The sequence below is a fragment of the Musa acuminata genome, unplaced genomic scaffold, assembly GCF_036884655.1.
Source record: "Musa acuminata AAA Group cultivar baxijiao unplaced genomic scaffold, Cavendish_Baxijiao_AAA HiC_scaffold_1137, whole genome shotgun sequence".
Lineage (NCBI taxonomy): Eukaryota > Viridiplantae > Streptophyta > Magnoliopsida > Zingiberales > Musaceae > Musa > Musa acuminata.
The window spans coordinates 4,154,665-4,175,749 of NW_027021349.1; the positions used below are offsets into that span (position 1 = coordinate 4,154,665).

The 21,085-nt window shown below is 41.1% G+C and overlaps 2 protein-coding genes across 2 annotated transcripts; one reads left to right on the forward strand and one right to left on the reverse strand.

The window, feature by feature from the left end:
- The first annotated feature begins 298 nt into the window (after nt 1–298).
- Nucleotides 299–3,778, forward strand: LOC103999672 (uncharacterized). Its single transcript, XM_009421483.3, has 2 exons — nt 299–786; nt 3,224–3,778. The coding sequence occupies exons 1-2, from the start codon at nt 503–505 to the stop codon at nt 3,441–3,443; spliced, it is 504 nt and encodes a 167-aa protein (XP_009419758.1). The 5' UTR covers nt 299–502; the 3' UTR covers nt 3,444–3,778.
- A 262-nt stretch (nt 3,779–4,040) lies between these two features.
- Nucleotides 4,041–20,483, reverse strand: LOC135671046 (uncharacterized). Its single transcript, XM_065178926.1, has 3 exons — nt 19,824–20,483; nt 4,589–4,706; nt 4,041–4,505 (listed from the first exon to the last, which is right to left on the reverse strand). The coding sequence occupies exons 1-3, from the start codon at nt 20,402–20,404 to the stop codon at nt 4,302–4,304; spliced, it is 903 nt and encodes a 300-aa protein (XP_065034998.1). The 5' UTR covers nt 20,405–20,483; the 3' UTR covers nt 4,041–4,301.
- Between the last annotated feature and the right edge of the window lie 602 nt (nt 20,484–21,085).

A 21,085-nucleotide genomic window follows, 5' to 3' on the forward strand; every position in this document is an offset into this window, starting at 1 on the left:
ACTATATTTCGAGTGATTAAGTAATACAGCTTCTTTTTTTTATTATTTTTTTGTTCCTTTGTGCTAAAAAATAATAAAAAAAATATGTTGGACTTGTGAAGAAAGACGGTAAAGATCCAATTGCAAATAACCTAATTTTTCTTCGATTAAAACAACGGTAGCCACCATAATCTTTAATTAGATTGTGCCTTTCCTTTGTCTCCATCAACCATTAGACTGTGCATTATTACGTGTTAAAGACTACATCTACTTAGACCCAAAACTCTGTTGACTTCGCCCATGGAATTGAGTTGACCAATACTTACATATATCGGCACTTGTCCGCTTCCCCACCTGCCGCCTTCCTCCGTTTCCGCCGCGCTCTCTCTCGTTACAGCGCACGACTACGGATCGTTTCCCGTCGCTCTCCGATAACACTCAACACGACCCTCGGGCAGCAAAACCCACGCCGCCATCTCTATCCAAATCCCTTCTTCCTTCTCGGATTCGGGGCGTCGTCGTGATGCCCGGCGGTGAGGCGGTGGCGATCGCTGTGCGGTCGGTGGAGCCCGCACCCTCTGACCGCCAGGCCGGCGCCGAGTGGCGAGAGGAGAGGGACGTGGAGGCCGGCGTCGGCGGAGTTAAGAAGGGTGAGAGTGAGAAACTGTGTCGGATTTGCCAATTGGGCTCCTGCGTTGGAGGATCGGAGGCGTCGGAGTTGATCCAGCTGGGGTGCGCCTGCAAAGGGGAGCTCGGCAGCGCGCATCGGCCCTGCGCCGAGGCCTGGTTTCGCGTAAAAGGCAACAGGTACCCTTTATCTGATCTCTCGTGCGATGTCATATGGCCCTTCTCTTCTTTGAAGTCAAACCGTTTGTAGAAATGCTAATAGCCAACCCTTTATTTGATCTCTCGTGGCATGTCATACGGTCCCTCTTCTTTGAAGTCAAACCGTTTGTGGAAATGCTACAAAGGAGATAGTTATACCGTCCCTCTTCTTAGAGTTCTGCGTCGATTAAATTCCACATGAAATGAACTGAAATGATTTCACTCGGTCACACAATTTAGCAAATTGATGGAATCTTATATAACAATGGCATGACCACCAAAGTTTCACCTTTTTACTGTTCCGATCGATGACAGTCGCTTGAATAGGTAGAAGTTGTCCTAAGAACATGATTGCCGACATTATTGCTTCATGGTTTAAACAAGAACACCAAAGTACAAAATTGCAGTTGCAGTCTTAAAGAAAATAGATCAGATGAAATGTTTTGTTCATCAGATGTGCACCTTTTTTATGGGATATGCTGGTAAAACCATTTGTAGACCTGAGACGACTTGTTTGCGTATCCTAAAGTCTATTCATTCCTAGTGTGCTCACCTTCTTTTGGCTCCAAACAAAGATACATGTACTCCCATGCTTTTCATGTCAACCTCCCTATCTTCGAATGCATCACCTCTCTGTCCTTCCTGTCCTTCACTTAGATATGTTGGTATCAGCTGCAATAGCTTAATCAGTTTGAGTTTTCAGGGCATCATCGGTTAGCATTTCTTTTTCCTGAGAATAGATATATATTTAAGGATAAATAGCTTAAGTTATGGGTTAGATAAGTAACTCTCAACTTGACTATTTGAGACAAAAAAAACTGTGAACTAAGTTGAGCGAATTGGTCTTTGCCCATGGGTTATGGGTTCTTGATGCCATGTTTGGCTCGTTCCACATTCAATCCGCATGAAGGTGCCAAGCCTCTGCAGTGGATTGGAATCAGAGAAGCAGATTGTACTCCTGCGATAAGTTGGCTTAAATTTCTAACTCTAAAGTTGTTCCTACCAACTCAAGCTTCTTGGCAAGGACCTGCCACTATCTAGATGATAGCTGTTGGGAAGCAGTAACTGCAATTTAGAGTTAATTGGTGTGATGTTCCCCTCGGTTTAATTGGACTGATAGCAGTTGGGAAGCAGTAACTCCCTCCCCCCCCCCCCCCCCCAAAATCATCACTTGGTGTGATGTTCCCCTCGGTTTAATTGGAGTGTCTGATATAGTCCAAGTTCATTGCAATAATGATATCAATCATTGACCTACATTTACAATCTTTATGTCCACATGCAAGTTTCCAGCTCATAAAGACACAGCATGTGTCTTTTTACAAGTAGTACCTGCTTATTCAAATGGGCTTTATTTTTGTTGGTTTGGCAATTGGATGAAGAGAACAAGTACATGTGGTCGTTAATGGAGGATAGAATATATATTTGAAATTTTGAATTAATAGATGATTGGCTGGTTGCTTGTCCTTTGTGTTTCAATAATTTTTTGCTGGAATGGACACTGCTTTTTTAACAATTTCAGAGATGACGAAGCTTGGTTGTAAATTTAGGTATTTACGATTATTTTGAAAATACTACATTTTGACTAATTTGATTGGATGAAATTTTAGATGAGACTGACAATAAACTTGAGTTAAAGATTCAAATCTTAGAAACTAAATGTTTTAAAGTAGTACTATGATCGAGTATATGACATATAAGACTAGTAATACTATAAAGATGAATGATATAGTTAAGATAGATAGGCAAATGATTAAGGTGAATAGGGATGTTGGGGTTTTTTTGTATGATCATTGGAGTAATCCATAGCTTTAAAGAAAAAGAAAAAATTATATTACAGTTGCTAGGCCTTATCATGTGCTCATGCAAGCTGACTGCCTATTCTTACAATGGACAGAAGCTTCCACATGAACTTGGAGAACTGAAGAAGAAAATTTTCATACTTGGCCCAGAATGTTTTCCTTTATATCCAACACTTTTGCTAGATCTCTCTTATGATCCCTAGTGTCATGCATATTAGTATATGTTTGCTGTCAAACAAAGACATTTATCCCATAAAACTATATCGGTCCTGTCAGTTCTTTCCTATTAACCTTGTTTAAACCATATCATCTATCATTTGAATTAAGTTTCCCTATACTGTTTCTTCACTTTGGACGGTGTAAAGAAGAAGAAAGAGGCACTCTACCCATTGACCAAGATTCAGGCCTCCCTGCTGCTAGTTAACCTTACGGTCTATGCTGATCTTCTTTAGTCATGTCCCAGTACCAATAACAATAGATCTTCTGTCAGTACTAAGTTTTATATAGTTGCTTTGGAGAGGATATGTCTCTCCAAGATTTAGTCCTTTATGTGCTTCAAGGTTTTGATCAAGTACTAGTGAACTTGAGTGACATCATGATGTCTTTACCTCCTAATACAGGAGCTGCGAAATTTGTGGTGTCAATGCGAAAAACATCAATGGCGAAGAGGACATCAGTTTCATGGAGAGATGGCATGAGAGGAGAACATTGAGAAGGGGCGGTGATGCCACTTCTGAGACAAGCCGGTGGTGGGGGAATCAACGGTTCTGTAATTTTTTGATCGTGTGCTTGGTGATAGCATTTGTTCTTCCATGGTTTTTCCATATAAGAGTGCTTTGAGATGGCACCTGCACTGCAATTGCTTGGTTGTGAAGAATGGAAGCTGGACGATCCTTTATGGATTTGATGCGCACAACTTAAGGGGCCAGAGTTGATGCTACAGTAAGTTTTCTGCTGCTGCCTTTGTGGATAGCAAAAACATGTGCACCAGTAATTTGGTGGACATGAAATAGAAATAGGGTTATGTGAAAATGTTGTTCATCAAAGTGATATTTTGGTTAATGCCTATGTTGTATACAACAATAAAATCCGTAAGTCTCAATTATTTTTTTTAACCGAAGCGAAAAGTGTATGTGATTATTATTATTATTTTCCTTGTGTTGGGAACACTTTCATTGATTGTTGTAACCAATCTGTGTGTTCACATTTATTATTTATTTTCATGTATGACTGAAGAAGCTGAAGGGTAACATTCACATCCATTTCTTCCAATATGTATGTATAAATATGTTGCGATTTTAATCGTCCTATAGTTGTGTACATATGTTGACCGAATTAAGCCTCTGCAGATCACATTCACAAAGGCTTCATTAGTTAGTACACAGAAAGCGACAGAGATGCCAACGCATGACAGCCACTTGCAAACCTAAACGTTCATGCATCAAAATGCATGTATGCAATCTTATCACTTATATTTATTTATAATTGAGCATTTCATCTAAATAAATAATTACACATTCTTGCAGAATAAACATGAAAAAGACAATTGTAGCATTTTAAAATGACCAAAACCTTTGTCCTCCTATGAGCCAAATGGTCTTTCACTCAGATTGTTGATGTTGTGTCTTGAGGCTAGGAAGGCAACGACAGCTAAAATTTGCGGTAACAACAGTGGACACTACTTCTCGCCTTCGTATGTCAAGCACTAAGACTGACTACCTCCTTCAGCAATTTGCAGACGGAAGATTTCAAGTCACAGGGGATATGTAGCTGTGTTGGAACTGCATCAAGTGCAAATAACGCAAGAATTCTCATGGAATCCGACAGAATCACCTTCTCCATCCTGTTTACTCTTTGATTCATAAATTTGCAGGAGGTTCTCATCTGGCAACCTCGACATATCTGTAGAATTGAGAAAACGTCAAATTTGGCATAACATTTGGTCTTTCGATTTCGACCATAACTTCAGTATGAAGCCAACTTACAATATCTTCTTGAATGCTGAAGAAAGAACGTAGTCTTTTGGCTGCAAACACTGTTTTTCTGTCGAGAGATGGACAACCGAAAAGAGCAATTTCTTTCAACTCCCTTCCTGACAACCACCTGCACTTGAATGGATACAAAATCTAGACAATTAGCATAATGATTCAGCTATACAACATCTGAAACCAAAGACTGCATCAGATAGAATGTCGTCTCTCTTTTACCTTCCTTCTTCCTGTTGACAAGTATAATTGTTGCTCATTGGAAAACATAATTCCTGATTTCTGTCTAAGATAAATTTTCTCAAGCAATTGAACGTCCTATCACAAACTTAACTGGTTTTGCCTAAATCGTACGACACCCTTGTATGTCCATCCGCAAATGTCAACCTCCCCGAAACCTCTTATGGTCCCTTAAGACCTACAAAAAGAACGGGTTAGAGAAAGCGTTTCACTTGGGATCCATAAGCAACCATTTCAGCAAACGCTTTATAGCCAATGCAAATTACAAACATAGACTTCACAAGCTCTGAATAGTCGCACAAAAGAGGGTCCAAAATGGTCCACTATAGACCGACATACCCACAAGTGCCTACATGACACAACCTTCGTTTACGAGCCTAAAGCGGCCACTAAAACCAACCAAAATAGAGCTACTAAGCCTACTGTCAGCCCTCTACATGCTGTGCAAAGCATGAACAAAACCGAAAGATACAGACATAAATGAGCATTACATCAAGCACCTCGTCTACAACTTTGTCTATGACATTATCCCCCACTTATTCCTTTGACATCCTCATCGAAGCCTTTGCAGACATTACATCTCCTCGCCTTTGCTGAGTCTTCAATCTTCTCCTCCAGTTCCAACACGCCTCTTGGCTCCTAGCTGCTCTTCGCCACTATTGTTGCGTAGTCAAACTTTGATCTGCCATGCTGCTTCAACTCGCTAGCAACACTGACTATAGTATGGGGTCGACTGAGTTATGCTGATCCTTGTTGGGTCCTGCGAATCCTTCAGATGAAGGAAAAGACCTTCCTTATTATGTGCTAGTATCTCAAATGCCTCATGCCGCTTGAGCTAGGTGGATTCTTGTTGAAGTTTTAACGAGCATCGTCTCGTAGACTTTGAAGTTTTTGAGGTCCTTTCTCCGCAAAATTTGCCCTTCGATTCTTCTTCAATTTAGTTGTCACTTTTAAGTAGGTTCGCATCACTTCCGTTTTCGATTGACATTCTGTTGGGAAATAAAGCGGACAATCTACTCTCAAAAGCACCGATCACCATTGGTGAGGATTTGACAACTATTGTTTTCCATTAGGTTTCTTCGAAGAGTCTTTGAACTTGTGCAAAGCTCCTCTGCAAGATAAATAAGAGAATTGGGATACTCGGCTTCGCCCATTCTCTTAAAAGTTGACAAGGCAAAGGTTACTTGACTTCGCACGCTTCCTTAAGGGTTGTACTCCATGCATTGAGCTGGTTACTAGCCTTCGCCCACTCTTTGCTCACACTTATGAAGCACTCGAAGTTTTTGCACTCCTTGCGTTGAGTTAACTTATGTGATTTACCTTCTCAATGCCATCAAACTTCTATAATATAAGAAGTTTTCACCTCAACTTGAAGCAAGTCTCTAATAGTTTTAGTTGCCTTTGAGATTGCACCGTCTTCTCCATCATCTCTACCCCCTACTCCTCTAAGTAGCAAAAGTACAGCACCACATACTGCCTACTTCGTTCCTTAGTCGAGCACTCTTGCATCGACCCGAAGTCCTCCACTTTTTGCTATCTTGATAAGAAGCTCGTTGACATCAGTCTTACGAAATTTCCTGGCCTCTACCCTTCAACCTTGTCTCGGTACTTGGAGTTTGCTTTTGTATTCTCCACCTCGTCGACCCCTTTCACGACCAAGCGCTTTCCCTTCATGAGAGCAAGGGATCGATGACTCCACAGAAGTTCTACCTTTGCGACACCATCGCGCTGCCATGCCTATGGCCCTACTATTAGTCGCCTTGCATCTGCGTCCCTTTCTTCACGATCGATAAATCCACCTCTGCGGTACTACGGTACTCTTTCGAGTCCACCTCCATGCTAATCGATGCTTGGTTTTGAGTAGCTGAGCCCCTCTGGACTCGTCGTCGCTTCCTCGCCCCTTTCGACCACCTGCTTCAACGATTATGTGCTCTTCAAGTAGTTCACCTTGATCGATGAAAAGATAAATTACAACTCCTATGCATGGCCTCCGCCATCATGTTGCAAGGCTCATGCCGATTCTATTCTCCTCAGCTTCCTTGGTAGCAACATTCGCTTTCTCGACCTTGTCCTCTAACTTGCTGGGCTCCCTTAAGCGAATATGAGCTTTAGAGTAGTCCAACTCTCCAATCGCTCTGATCATACATTTGTATAATCAAGTCCCCCATGGAACTCACTAGTATTTACATTTGGAATTTCCCCTTTGTGGTACACAGCCCCTATATACTGATGACCAAGGCTTTTATTCGATGCAAAATTAGATGAACGCACGGAAGACCCGCCTCTACGATACCATGACATTCACTCATTGAATCTATACCTCCGTATGATCCAATCCCTCGCGAGACCTATCTCGTGTGTGTCGCATTGCCTCGAACTGTTTCACCATGATCTGTTGCACCATGTCGCCTCTTGGTGACATCTCCATTGCATACTGATCATTGTGGGATGAACTCAGATTATGATCTCTCTATGCGTGGCCACTGCCAACACATTACAAGGCCTCTACCATCTCCGATTATGTTCACTCCTTTGGCAATCGACCTTCATCCACCCGCTCTCAAGTCATATCCAAACGAAGCATAGCTCTAAGACAATTCGTCAACTAGTAGCTCCCGAAGTCCATTAACTTCGCGGAAATTGGTGTACCATTGTCTGGATCCTAGGGTTCTGCCCCCACCAACACAATCTCCGCTGCACATCGCTTCCTTCATGGCAACTCGAATGGTAACACTATAACATATTCTTCAAGAGTATCCACCTTCACGTCCTCTTGCCTCCGCAAGTTGAGTCGCTTTAGTTCCTCCATCAAATGCTTCTTCGAGATAAGGTGCATGTGCCTCGAAGCTCCCATCGTCTTTGGCACCATGTAGGATGAGTTCACTCCATCAGAATGAGAGACCCATGGAACGACATGATCCCGCTCTTGCCTTTATGAGAGTTCATGTCCTTAACCTCTATCCAAAGAAAGCTTCGTGCTTCCGCTCCATATTTCATCTTCTATGCGACTCCCTTCATACGACTTAAGTACTTCACCAAGTTACACTCAAGTTGCTTTGCTCCTCGATTTGCATTGGGTTGATGGTGGTCCTCGCGCCCACCATTCCATGGGTTAGCCCTCTGTTAAGTCCGATCTTCATATCGGCTCCAAGTGTGCCTTCATTTGGTGTTGCATTGGGTCGCTCCCCCACTTGATCTCCCAATGCGTCCACCAACACATTACCTCCTGTGAGATCATGCGACGACTCCTCGCCACTCGTTTGGTCCATTGAGCTTTGTTGAATTGTTGTCTTGAGATACTCCTCAAGATGTACGATCCGGTACACATGATTTTCTCTTTGGAGAACCGAGACTTATCCCTTCTGGATATCTGTCTCGTTAAAGCAACTTCTCTCTTCGCATCCTTCCCTTTGAAAGTTTCGAAGATCACCATCTCCTTGGACTACTCCACCTTGCTGAATAAATTATGCATTGTTCTGCCCCCATAAACTCATTTACTAGCTTACGACTCCTCGCCAATACAGCCCCCGCTGCACCCCTTAAGGCGTAGCAACATGCTGAACTCGCTATACACTTCAGCCTTCTACGGACGTAACCTTCTCATGCCGAAGAGAAAGTTCCAATGCTCCATAGTGCCGAGTTTCATTCGCCTTGGGCAAGCCACAAACATTCCATTATCCGCATACAAGCCCTTGCATGAGTACCGGATTCTTCGAGTTAGCAATTCCCTTCACCTCTATGAGCTTTGCACAACTCTTTCGGTTGCTGAGCAACCTATCCCACTTTGCACGGTCTCATCCTTTACCAAACACCCCGCTTGCCTTGAGCATCGTTAAGTTTGATTGCCAACGTCGAGCCGTAACTCAAACTCAGCCATCCTAACCTTTATGCGCTATGTATTCTTACCAGCTTGCTTGTCATTATGGTGCCTCTCGCGCGAATAGTTGGTCATTCCTCTAAATGTCAATCTCAGATGCTCGCTCATCTGAGCGACTCCTTTCCTTACATCTCCATGTCTGTTTCACCCAAACGGACACACATGTTGGCTGCTCTCAACGTAACCACGCTATGTCCCCCACATTTACATGTCAAGTGTTTCTAAGTGTGCTTGTCCCGCTCTGATACCAAATGTCACGAACATAGCTGGTTTTGCCTAAGTCGTGTAGCACCCTTACATGTCCGTCCGCAAAGGTCAGCATCCCTGAAACCTCCTATGGTCCCTTAAGACCTACAAAAGAGAAAACGGGTTAGAGAAAACATTTCATTCGAGATCCACAAGCAACCATTTCAGCAAACACTTTATAGCCAATTCAAATTACAAGCATAGACTTCGCAAGCTTTGAACGGTCGCAAAACAAAGTGTCACGGACTTAGCTGGTTTTGCCTAAGTCGTGCGGCACCCTTGCGTGTTCGTCCGCAAAGGTCAGCCTCCCTGAAACCTACCATGGTCACTTAGGACCTAAAAAAGAGAAAACGAGTTAGAGAACGTGCCTCACTCGAGATCCACAAGCAAATATTTCAAAAAATACTTCATAGCCAATGCAAATTACAAACAGACTTTACAAGCTCTGAACGATTACACAACAAAGGGTCCAAAATGGTCCACTGCAGACTGAACATCTCTCACAAGTGTCCACATCACAACCTTTATTTACAAGCCTAAAACGGCCACCAAACCCAACTAAAATGGGGCCGTTAAGCCTTCGACCATCTCTCTACATGCTGTGCAAAGCATGAACAAACCAAAAGACACGGACATACATAAGCATTACCTTAAACACCCTGTTTACAATTTTGTCTATGACATTCTCCCCCACTTATTCTTTCGACGTCCTCGTCGAAGCCTTTATTGACGCTGCAACTCCTCACATTTGTTGAGTCTCGAATCTTCTGCTCCAGCTACAATGCGTCTCTTGGCTGTAACACCCCTCATTTTTTAAAATTTTGTAAGGTCTTATTTCTAATATAGGGACCTAAATATAAATATTAGAAATTGGATATGATTTATAAAAAATTCATATTAAGTTTTTAAAAAAAATTATGGACATGTGTCACTAGCTAACCTAAGGATGTGAAACCTATGTTTGTTCTATAGATGACACATAAGCTCCTTTCATGCATGCTTGCCACCTAACAATCCTTGTGTTAGCCAAACCTAAGTAATTAAAGGAGCAACTAAAAGAAAAGTTAACAAAAGGAGCTGGAACCAGCGTAAGTTTGAGAAAAGAAGGAAGAGGAATTGAAGTAGAGAAAGAAAAAACTTTGCTTTGGCTTGAGATTTTGCATAAATTCCACACCTTTGGGACTCAAATTTGTATCAGGCAAGTGTTCTAACCCCTTCATATAGAAACCTTAATCTCTGATTTCATCTTAATTCTAAAACTTTTGGAAGATTTTGGCTTCATACATGATATATCTTTCGTTTGGGGAATAAAACTATGAATCTAGAATTTTTCGAAGATTTGACCTTTCTGTATTGTTCTAGCCATAACTTTTTGTACCGATTTTGGATTACAGAGAAACCAAATTCATCCAAAAATAGACTCACAGATCTTTCTTTTGACATATAGATTGGTAAATTTGAAATATATTTGCTTATCCAAACTGTTATTTCAACTGACCCTATGAAATCTGTAAAATAGAGACTGTTGGTTCTGACCTTTCAGTACTCTCTTGCTTATAACTCTCTATTGAAAACTCTGATTTATGCAAAATATGATTTATCAGAAACTAGACTAATAAATCTTTCTGTGTATATCTGATTTGAATGATTTGAGGCATAAATTCCTAGTGAATCATCTGTTATAATTAACTACATGAATTCTGCAAAACGGTGACAATGTTCTCTGACCTTTGGTTATTAAATTGTTTATAACTCCTTGTTGCAAACTCCTACTCATACAAAATAAAATTTATCTAAAACTAGATTGATACATCTTTCGAATGACCCCTATTTTATACAAATTAGAGTATAATTGGTTGTCTAAATAATTCATGCAATGTACCTCTCAAATTATGTCAGAATCGAGCTTTGGTCGATTTCGCCTATTCTTGTTTTATCTATTTGGAAATTGATTTCAGCCAACATCCTTACTTCAGTTGAGTTATACATTATTGCTTTGAATTCCTGTATACTCTTGTCCTTCAATTATTTGTATACTTCAATCTATTATGTAAAGTTTATGTTTGTATCGTAATGTTTCGTATAGGCACATGCATTCCGTTGTTCCGCATGTGTTTTCAATATGCCCCAATTTATTGTTCACAATACTCTTTTGTAATCTGGTGTTTGTGGGATAATATGAAACTTTGCCAAAATGGTAAAGGAATTATTTAGACCTTTGCCAGAAATGGTAAAGGTATGTGCCTAGAGCACGCGATGCTCTAGATTATGCTTGATGGTCATTCAGAAATAGATGGACCATATTATGTTATGATCTAGCTTTACCATCTATGTGTTTGATATGATATCCAAAGCTTTTGTTATGTGCATCTATATGTGCTTTGGATAAGAATGAAACGTATACAACGTCAAATGCAACGTTTGAGCTTTTGTTTCGTATTTGTTCTTTGATATGCTCCGAAATCCTTCCTATGTCATTGATATACTCTGAAATGTTTCATTTGTTATTGATATGCTCCGAAACATTTCATACACCATTGATTTGTACTAAAATATTTCATATGCCATTGATATATTCCGAAACATTTCATACGTCATTGATATGCTTTGAAATATCTCATCTGCCTTTGATAGCTCCGAAATATTTCATCCGCCATTGATATGCTCCAAAATGCTTCATATGTCATTGATATGTCCCGAAACATTTCATACATCATTGATATGTTCCAAAATGTTTCATCCATCATGGATATGCTTTGAAATGCTTCCTATGCCATTAATATATTCCGAAATGCTTCCTATTCCATTGATATACTCCAAAATGCTTCATATGTCATTGATATATTCCGAAACATTTCATACGCTATTGATATCTAAAATGCTCCTTACGTGATTGATATGCTCCGAAATGTTTCATATGTCATTGATATGCTCCGAAACATTTCATACGCCCTTGATATACCCTGAAATGCTTCATATGAAATTGATATACTCCGTAACATTTCATACGCCACTGATATGCCTCGAAATGCTCCTTACGTCAATAATTTGCTCCAATTAGTCTTTACTCCCTTGTTATGAACAAAACATGCTTCGAATGAAATGACGTAATTCTGCATTCGTTGAGTGGCTATTTATGAACTCTTGTATCCCTGCCTTGTATTTGGTACCTTATTTGTTTGAAACTGTCCTATTTCGCTATAGATTTGTTAGTCGTTTGCTGAGCTCTATATGCTTACCCCGTTGCTATATAAATTTTTCAGGATAGCTTTTCGCTCGCTAAAATGTTTAAATTGGACTGAGGCTGTGGAAAGCTCGAAGACTTTGGGCAAACCTTTAGTGGATGATATGTTTTTGTTGTATAAGTACACTTAGTGTCTAATGGAATGTTGATGGAAAATATGATCTTACGAGTTTTGTAAAAGTTTAAAGAACCTCTCATGTTTAGGATTTTGAAGTGTTAAGTTTAATTTGTGTAATGATATGAAATATATGGTAAATATTGGTTTTGTGATTATGTAGAATCTCATGCATTTCCGTTGTTCCGCATGTGTTTCCAATATGCCCCAATTTTTTGTTCACAATACCCTTTTGTACTCTGGTGTTCGTGGGATAATATGAAACTTTGCCAAAAATGATACACATGCGTCATATTGGAAACTTTGCCAAAAATGTTCACATACCCTTTTGTACTCTGGTGTTTGGACCTTTGCTAGAAATGGTAAAAAGTATGTGTCTAGAGCACACGATGCTCTAGATTATGTTTGGTGGTCATTCAGAAATGGATGGATCATATTATGTTATGATCCCACTTCATCATCTATGTGTTTAATATGATATCCAAAGCTTTGGCTATGTGCTTTGGATAAGAATGAAACGTATGCAATGTCAAATGCGACGTTTGAGCTTCTGTTTCGTATTTGTTCTTTGATATACTCTGAAATGCTTCCTATGTTATTGATATACTCCAAAATGTTTCATTTGTTATTGATATGTTCCGAAACATTTTATACGCCATTGATTTGTTCTAAAATGTTTCATATGCCATTGATATATTCCGAAACATTTCATACGCCATTGATATGCTTTGAAATATCTCATCTGCCATTGATAGCTCCGAAATGTTTCATCCGCCATTGATATGCCCCAAAATGTTTTATATGTCATTTATATGTCCCGAAGCATTTCATACACCATTGATATGTTCCAAAATGTTTCATCCGCCATGGATATGCTTTGAAATGCTTCCTATGCCATTAATATACTATGAAATGCTTCCTATTCCATTGATATACTCCAAAATGCTTCATATGTCATTGATACATTCCGAAACATTTCATACGCTATTGATATCTAAAATGCTCCTTACGTCATTGATATGCTTCGAAATGTTTCATATGTCATTGATATGCTCCGAAACATTTCATACGCCCTTGATATACCCCGAAATGCTTCATATGAAATTGATATACTCCGTAACATTTCATACGCCATTGATATGCCTCGAAATGCTCCTTACGTCAATAATTTGCTCCAATTAGTCTTTACTCTCTTGTTATAAACAAAACATGCTTCGAATGAAATGACGTTGTAATTCTGCATTCGTTGAGTGGCTATCTATGAACTCTTGTATCCCTGCCTTGTATTTGGTACCTTATTTGTTTGAAACTGTCCTATTTCGCTATGAATTTGTTAGTCGTTTGCTGAGCTCTATATGCTCACCCCGTTGCTATATAAATTTTTCAGGATAGCTTTTCGCTCGCTAAAATGTTTAAATTGGACTGAGGCTGTGGAAAGCTCGAAGACTTTGGGCAAACCTTTAGTGGATGATATGTTTTTGTTGTATAAGTACACTTAGTGTCTAATGGAATGTTGATGGAAAATATGAACTTACGAGTTTTGTAAAAGTTTAAAGAACCTCTCATGTTTAGGATATTGAAGTGTTAAGTTTAATTTGTGTAATGATATGAAACATATGGTAAATATTGGTTTTGTGATTATATAGAATCTCACACTTATGGATTTATGTGGTGGTTATTGTCTTGGTGAGTTAGTTTTCAAATTTTATGATTCATCGAGTTATGTGGTATATGATTTTAAACTGCGTAGGTTTTATGAATTAGAGAATAATGGATGTGAATGACTTGAACGTTTTCTCAATATCCTCAAATGTGTGATTGGATCCTAGAATGTAGTGTAAAATTATAATATTATCGATTTGGGGGGCATGACACTGGCTCCCAGTTGGTCTCTGTCGCTGTTGTTTAGTCAAACTTTTGATCCGGCATGCTACTTCAACTCGCCAATGACTCTGACTCTAGTGTGAGGTTGGCTGAGTTGAGTTGATCCCTATTGGTTCCTACGGATCCTTCATATGAAGGAAAAGACTATTCTTACTGTGCGTCAGTCTCTCAAATGCCTCATGCTGCTTGAACTGGGTGGATGCTTGTTGGAGCTTTAACAAGCATCGTCTCGCAAACTTTTCAAGATTTTGGGTCCTTCCTCCACAAAATTTGCCCATCGACTCTTCTTTCACTTAGTTGTCACTTCCAAGTAAATTCGCATCACTTCCGTTTTCGATTAGCATTCTCTTGGAAAATGAAGCAGGTAATCTACTCTCAGTAGCATTGATCACCATTGGTGAGGATTTGACAAATATTGTCTTCCATTTAGTCTCTTCGAAGGGTCTTTGAACATGTGTAGAGCTCCTCTGCTGGATAGCTAAGAGAATTGAGATACTCGGTTTCGCTCATTCTCTTAAAAGTTGAGAAGGCAAAGGTTACTTGACTTCGCTCGCCTCCTCGAGGGTTGTACTCCATGCATCGAGCTGGTTACTAGCCTTCGCCTGCTCTTTGCTTACACTTCTCAAGCACTCGAAATGTTTGCACTCCTTGCGTTGAGTTAGCTACTACTATGGTTCACCTTCTCAATGCCATCGAACTTCTGGAATGCAAGAAGTTTACACCCCAACTTGGAGTATGTCTTTAATAGTTTTGGTCGCCTCTAGGATTATACCGTCTTCTCCATCAACCCTGACGCCTACTCTACTGAGTAGCAAAGGTACAGCACCGCGTACTGCCTGCTTCGTTCCTTGGTCGTGCACTCTTGCACGACCCGAAGTCTTTCACTTTTGGCTATCTTGATGAGAAGCTCATTGACACCGGTCTTACGAAGTTCCTTGGCTTCTGCCCTTCAGCCTTGTCTCGGTACTTGGAGTATGCCTCTGTATGCTCCACCTCCCCGACCCGGAGTATGCCTCTGTATGCTCCACCTCCCCGACCCCTTTCACGACCAAGCGCTCTCCCTACATGAGAGCAAGGGATCGATGACTTCACGGAAGTCCCGCCTTTGCGGTACTATGACGCTGTCATGCTCATGACCCTACTACCCGTCGCTTTGCATCTGCATCCCTTTCTTCACGATCAGTAGATATGTCTCTGTGGCACTCCTCCGAGTCTACCTCCATTCTAACCGATGCTTGGTTTTGGGTAGCTAAGTCCCTCTGGACTCATCGTCGCTTCCTCACCCCTTTCGACCCCTTGCTTCAACACCTCTGTGTTCTCCCAACAGTCCCCCTTGGTCGATGAAAAGACAGACTGCAACTCTCATGTATGGCCTCTGCCATCATATTGTAGGGTTTGCACTGATTCTGTTCTCCTTAAGCTTCATTGGTAGCAACGTTCGCTTACTTGGCCTTGTCCTCTAACTTGTCGAGCTCCCTTAAGCGAATATAGGCTTTGGAGCAATCCAACTCACCAACTACTTCAATCATACCGATGCATGATTAAATCCCTCCCATGAGACTCACTGGTACTTGTATTCGAACTTTTCCCTCGGTGGTACACAGCCCCCATATGCTAATGACCAAGGCTTTCATCCGATGCAAAATTCTATGCACGCACGGAAGACCCGCCTTTACGGTACCATGGCCTTCACTCCTTGAATCCATAGCCCTTCTTACCGTCGTGTTGTTCACCAAAGTAGAGCTCCCAATAGCTCCCGATCATACCTCCGTATGATATAGTCCCTCACGGGACTAGATTCGTGTGTATCGCATTGCCATAAACTGTTCCACCACGATCAGCTGCACCATGTCGCCTCCTGATGACATCTCCATTGCATTCTAATACATGTGGGATGAACTCGAATTGTGATCCCTCCATATATGTGGCCTTTGCCAACATATCACAGGGCCTCTTCCACCTTCGATTTTGTTTGCTCCTTTGGCAATCAACCTTCGTCCACCCGCTCTCGGGACACACTCAGACGAAGCACGGCTTTAGGATAGTCCATCGCCTAGTAGCTCTCGAAGTCTATCAACTTCGCTGAAATTGATGCACCATTGTTTGGATCCTGGGCCTCTGCCCCTACCAACACAATCTCCGCTGCACACCGCTTCCTTCATGACAACTTGAATGGCAGCACTGTGGCATATTCTTCAAGAGCACCTGCCTCTGCATCCTCTTGTCCCGTGTCAAGGCTTTCTGAACCCAACTTTGCCTCCGCAAGTTGAGTCGCCTTAGTTCTTCCATCAAATGCTTCTCCGAGATAAGGTGCATGTGCCCAGAAGCTCCCTTCGTCTTTGGCATCATGCAAGATGAGTATGCTCCATCAGAATGGACTTATGGAATGACATGATCCCACTCTTGCCTCTACAAGAGTTCATGTCCTTAACCTTTGTCCAAGGAAAGCTCTGTGCCTCCGCTCCATGTTCCATCTTCTATGCTGGCTCCCTTCATACGGCTTAGGTACTTCGCCAAGTTACACCCAAGTTGTTTCGCTCCTCGTTTTGCATTGAGTTGATGGTGACCCTCGCGCCCACCATTCCACGGGTTAGCCCTCCATTGAGTCTGATCTCGATATTGACTCCAAGTGTACCTTCATTTGTATTGATTTGGGTTGCTCCCTCACTTGATCTCGCAATGCATCCACCAATGCATTCTCTCAAGCGAGATCATGCGACGACTCATCGCTGCTCGCTCGGTCCGTTGAGCTTCGTGCAGTTGTCGTTTTTGAGGTACTCCTCAAAATGTGCGGTCTGTTGCACATAATTCTCCCTCTAGAGAACCGGGACTTATCCCTTATGGATATCTGTCCCGTTGGAGCAACTTTTCTCTTCGCTTCCTTCCCTCTGAAAGTTTCGGAGACCACCATCCCCTTGGACTACTCCGACTTGCTGAAACAAATTGTGCATTGCTCTACCTCCTGCAAACGCACTTGCTAGATTGCACCTCCACATCAATACAGCCCCCGCTACACCACTCAAGGCCTTGCAACATGCTGAACTCGCTGCACACTTCAGCCTCCTATAGACGTATCCTTCTCATACCGAAGAGAGTTTTAATGCTCCATGGCGTCGAGTTTCAATCACCTTGGGATGGCTACGAACATTCCATTGTCCGCATACAAGTCCTTGCATGAGTACCGAATTCTTCGAGTTAGCAATTCCCCTCACCTCTGTGAGTTTTACACAACTCTTTTGGCCGTTGAGCAAGCTATAGCTCGAACTCAACCATCTCAACCTTTGTGCGCTACACATTCTTCCAAACTTACTTGTCCTCGTGGTGCCTCTTGTGTGAAAGGTTAGCCATTCCTCTGAATGTCAATCTCAAATGCCCGCTCCTCTGAGCGACTCCTATTTTATACATCTCCATGTTCGTTTTCCCCTAAACGGTCACGCGTGCTGGCTGCCCTCAACGCAACCTCGCTAGGTCCCCCACGTTTGCATGTCAAGTGTTTCTCTGAGTGCTTGTCTCGCTCTCATACCATCTGTCACAGACTTAGCTAGTTTTGCGTAAGTCGTGCAGCACTCATGCGTGTCCGTCTGCAAATTTCAGCCTCTTCGAAACCTCCCATGGTCCCTTAGGACCTAAAAAAGAGAAAACGGGTTAAAGAACGTGCCTCACTCGAGATCCACAAGCAAACATTTCAGAAAACACTTCATAGCCAATGCAAATTACAAACAGAATTTACAAGCTCTGAACGATTGCACAACAAAGTGTCCAAAATGGTCCATTACAGACTGAACATCTCTCACAAGTGTCCATATGATAACCTTTATTTACAAGCCTAAAACAGCCACCAAACCCAACTAAAATGAGATTGTTAAGCCTTTGACTGTCCCTCTACATGCTATGCAAAGCATGAACAAACCAAAAGATACGGACATACATGAGCATTACCTTAAACACCTTGTTTACAGTTTTGTCCGTGATAAAAGGGTCCAAAATGATCCACTACAGACCGACATGCCCACAAGTGCCCATATGACATAACTTTTGTTTACAAGCCTAAAGCGGCCACCAAAGCCAACCAAAATAGGACTGCTAAGCCTACTCTCAGCCCTCTACATGCTGTGCAAAACATGAACAAAACCGAAAGACACAGACATACATGAGCATTACATCAAATACTCTGTTTACAACTTTGTCCATGACACTCCGATGAAGAAAATAGCATCATGGGATCACAATGGCAGATGCAGTGCAGCTGGACTAAAGTATTTCTTCAACAATTCACCTATGCAATGTGAAGCAAAGGCTTTAGAAGAGGGACTGCAGTTTGCTATAAGCAAGGTTCTTACTAAGCTCGAGATTGAAACCGACTCAGTTATACTGACCGATTTGTTCAATTCCACCAAACAGTCACCATGGAATGTGAAACACACTACCGCAGGCATCATACAACTATTGTTACGGTTCAACCTTTTACATTGTTTTAGAGAGTGTAACCAGGCAGCCAATCCGGCTGCTAGAAAATCCAGAATGGATAAATTGAGAGTTGTACGGGTGGATCAATTCCCCCGAGAACTATTTGTAACTATCCAAAATGACTTAACCAAGTCTCTTGGTAGAGCTGTGAAATTTTAATAAATGTTTCTTCTGGAAAAAAAGAAAAATAAAATAGCATTGTGTTGCAATACCAGTACATGCTGTTGAGTGCAAACTGAGGAACAAAAAGTGCAGACAAGATGTTAATGTGTGCCATGAGTTGTACCCGGATACAAAACCCAGGGCAGCATGCATGGGCATATCATTGGCATTGCTTCCCTCAAGCAGATTGCATTCTACGGAACCCAAGTGAGCGCAACAAGGTGTCAAGCTCTATAAAAGCCTTTAAAGTTCTACTCCAAGAGATTTCTCTAACAGCTTCAGTCTCTGAAGCCATTAAAATTCTACATCAACATATGGTTAAAAGAATTGTTTACTTGTTTTCTTTTCAACTTTAACTGAAGGGTCACACGAATAAAGGAAAAGAAAGTCTTCTTCATGGGATAATCTATGATGCACTGATACATCTATAATGTATATGATAAAGAACTCAAAGAGAAAATATGAATAGTAATTGTCAAATCAATGCACCCAATAGGATCAGCAGATCAGAGTGAACACTGTTGTCAAGAACTTGACCAAGTAGCAAAGGCAGCCAACAGGAGTGATAACTGTCAGCAAGTAATCCTGTGGTTTTATTAAAGATTGAAAACAGCAAAAAGAAATGTGAAAATCTATGTTTTTTTTTGGAAAATTTTCTTTTGACTAATTATTTGAAACATAAACAAACTGTTAGCAGTAAAAAGTATCCTATTAAATGTGCAAATCTATGTATTTCTTTGGAAATTTTTCTTTTGACTAATTCTTTGAAACATAAACACACTGTTAGTAGTAAAAAGTATCCTATTAATGGCTACAAGGCCTTCATTTATGGTGTTTCTACTTAGTATCCCCATAACTTATAATCATGATCCACTTCTGATTTAACTCGTATGCAGATCATAGAGATTCATTCATTCAGGAAAGTATGACTAAACACCACATCTGGTTTTCCTTTACTGTTTCCTACTAAAAAAATCTAAAAAGATGTAATCTTGCTTACTTTGCAATGTCTTGGTGATCCTGTCCAAATTTCTCTGCAGCTGATTTCAAGATATGCCTTGAATACAGAGTTGCCGGAACCTTCTCGGGACTCATTGGCGCCACCTGGTAGAAATTTGCCTTCGTCAGGTATCCGCCCTCCTGCAACCGGCTCACCAGCGCCGCAGCCTCGGGAGACAGCTCCTTGGGGAACTCCTTCTCGACCATCGGCTGATTTGTCGGCGAGCTCGACAAAGGCGTCGATTTCCGTCCCTTTTTCTTAGCTACATCCGACTTGGAAGGCACGTCAACTTCGGAAACCAAACCGGGCTTCGGCTTGGAGAAGATTGAGTAGAGACTTCGCCGCCTCGAATCGATGTGAGCCGGTTCGATCCCGGCGATAGAAGAAACCGATTTTGGAGTGGACGAGGGAGAAAAAGAAGTATCGGGAACCCTAGAATTAGGGTTTATGCGGGAGAGATGGGGATTGAAGACGGAAGAAGGTGGTCGCCTGCCGTGAAAGCCACGGGGTAGGCGACGGAAACCGATAGCTCTCGAGGCCACCATCTCTCGTAGAGGGCGATGGATTGGCGATGGTTGCATCCACAACAGAGAGAGAGAGAGAGAGAGAGAGAAGAGGGAGGCGCTTTCCAATGTCGAAACGACTGTTGGCAACGGGGATGCGGAGAACCGGTTCCACACCACGGTTCGCAACGGGGTTATGTAGAATCGGATGAACCGGGTTTATTTTGGAGCAAAGTTGATAGCCGACCGGGTTCCTATTTTTAAATAAATTTAATAAAATTTTAAAATAGAAAAATAGTTTAGCATTTTATCGGAAAAAAAATTCCACTATTAGATTATTACCGGATGATGGATTTTTTTATTTGAATAAAAATGTCCTCAGTTTTTTTTTACTAAAATGACTTGATCATATATATTATTAAAAAATAATAATAATTTTGATAGTTAGTTATCATAAAATTCTCAAAAAATAGAATGATTCTAAGATCATTAGTATCAATTTTTTTTATTTTTGAGAATTTTATGATAATTAACTAACAAAATTATGGATTTTTTAATAGCATCTATGATCAAATCAAATCATTTAAGTAAGAATATAAGTGTGTTTTTGCCTAAACAAAAAAAAAAAGGACACCTTCAATTTAAAACGAATATGGGGTGTCATCCGATAAAAAAAAATCAAATAGTGAGTTTTTTAATAAAATATCCAAAATAATTACCTCATTTTGGTTTGAATTTAAGTTTGAGTTAAAGTAATTT

Coding starts and splice junctions, on each gene's coding strand:
- LOC103999672 (XM_009421483.3), top strand. CDS start 503: ATGCCCGGCGGTGAGGCGGTGGCGATCGCTGTGCGGTCGGTGGAGCCC. Junction 787..3,223: donor TTTCGCGTAAAAGGCAACAG/GTACCCTTTATC, acceptor CTCCTAATACAG/GAGCTGCGAAATTTGTGGTG.
- LOC135671046 (XM_065178926.1), bottom strand. CDS start 20,404: ATGCAACCATCGCCAATCCATCGCCCTCTACGAGAGATGGTGGCCTCG. Junction 4,707..19,823: donor GATCACCAAGACATTGCAAA/GTAAGCAAGATT, acceptor ATTCAAGTGCAG/GTGGTTGTCAGGAAGGGAGT. Junction 4,506..4,588: donor TCAGCATTCAAGAAGATATT/GTAAGTTGGCTT, acceptor TCAATTCTACAG/ATATGTCGAGGTTGCCAGAT.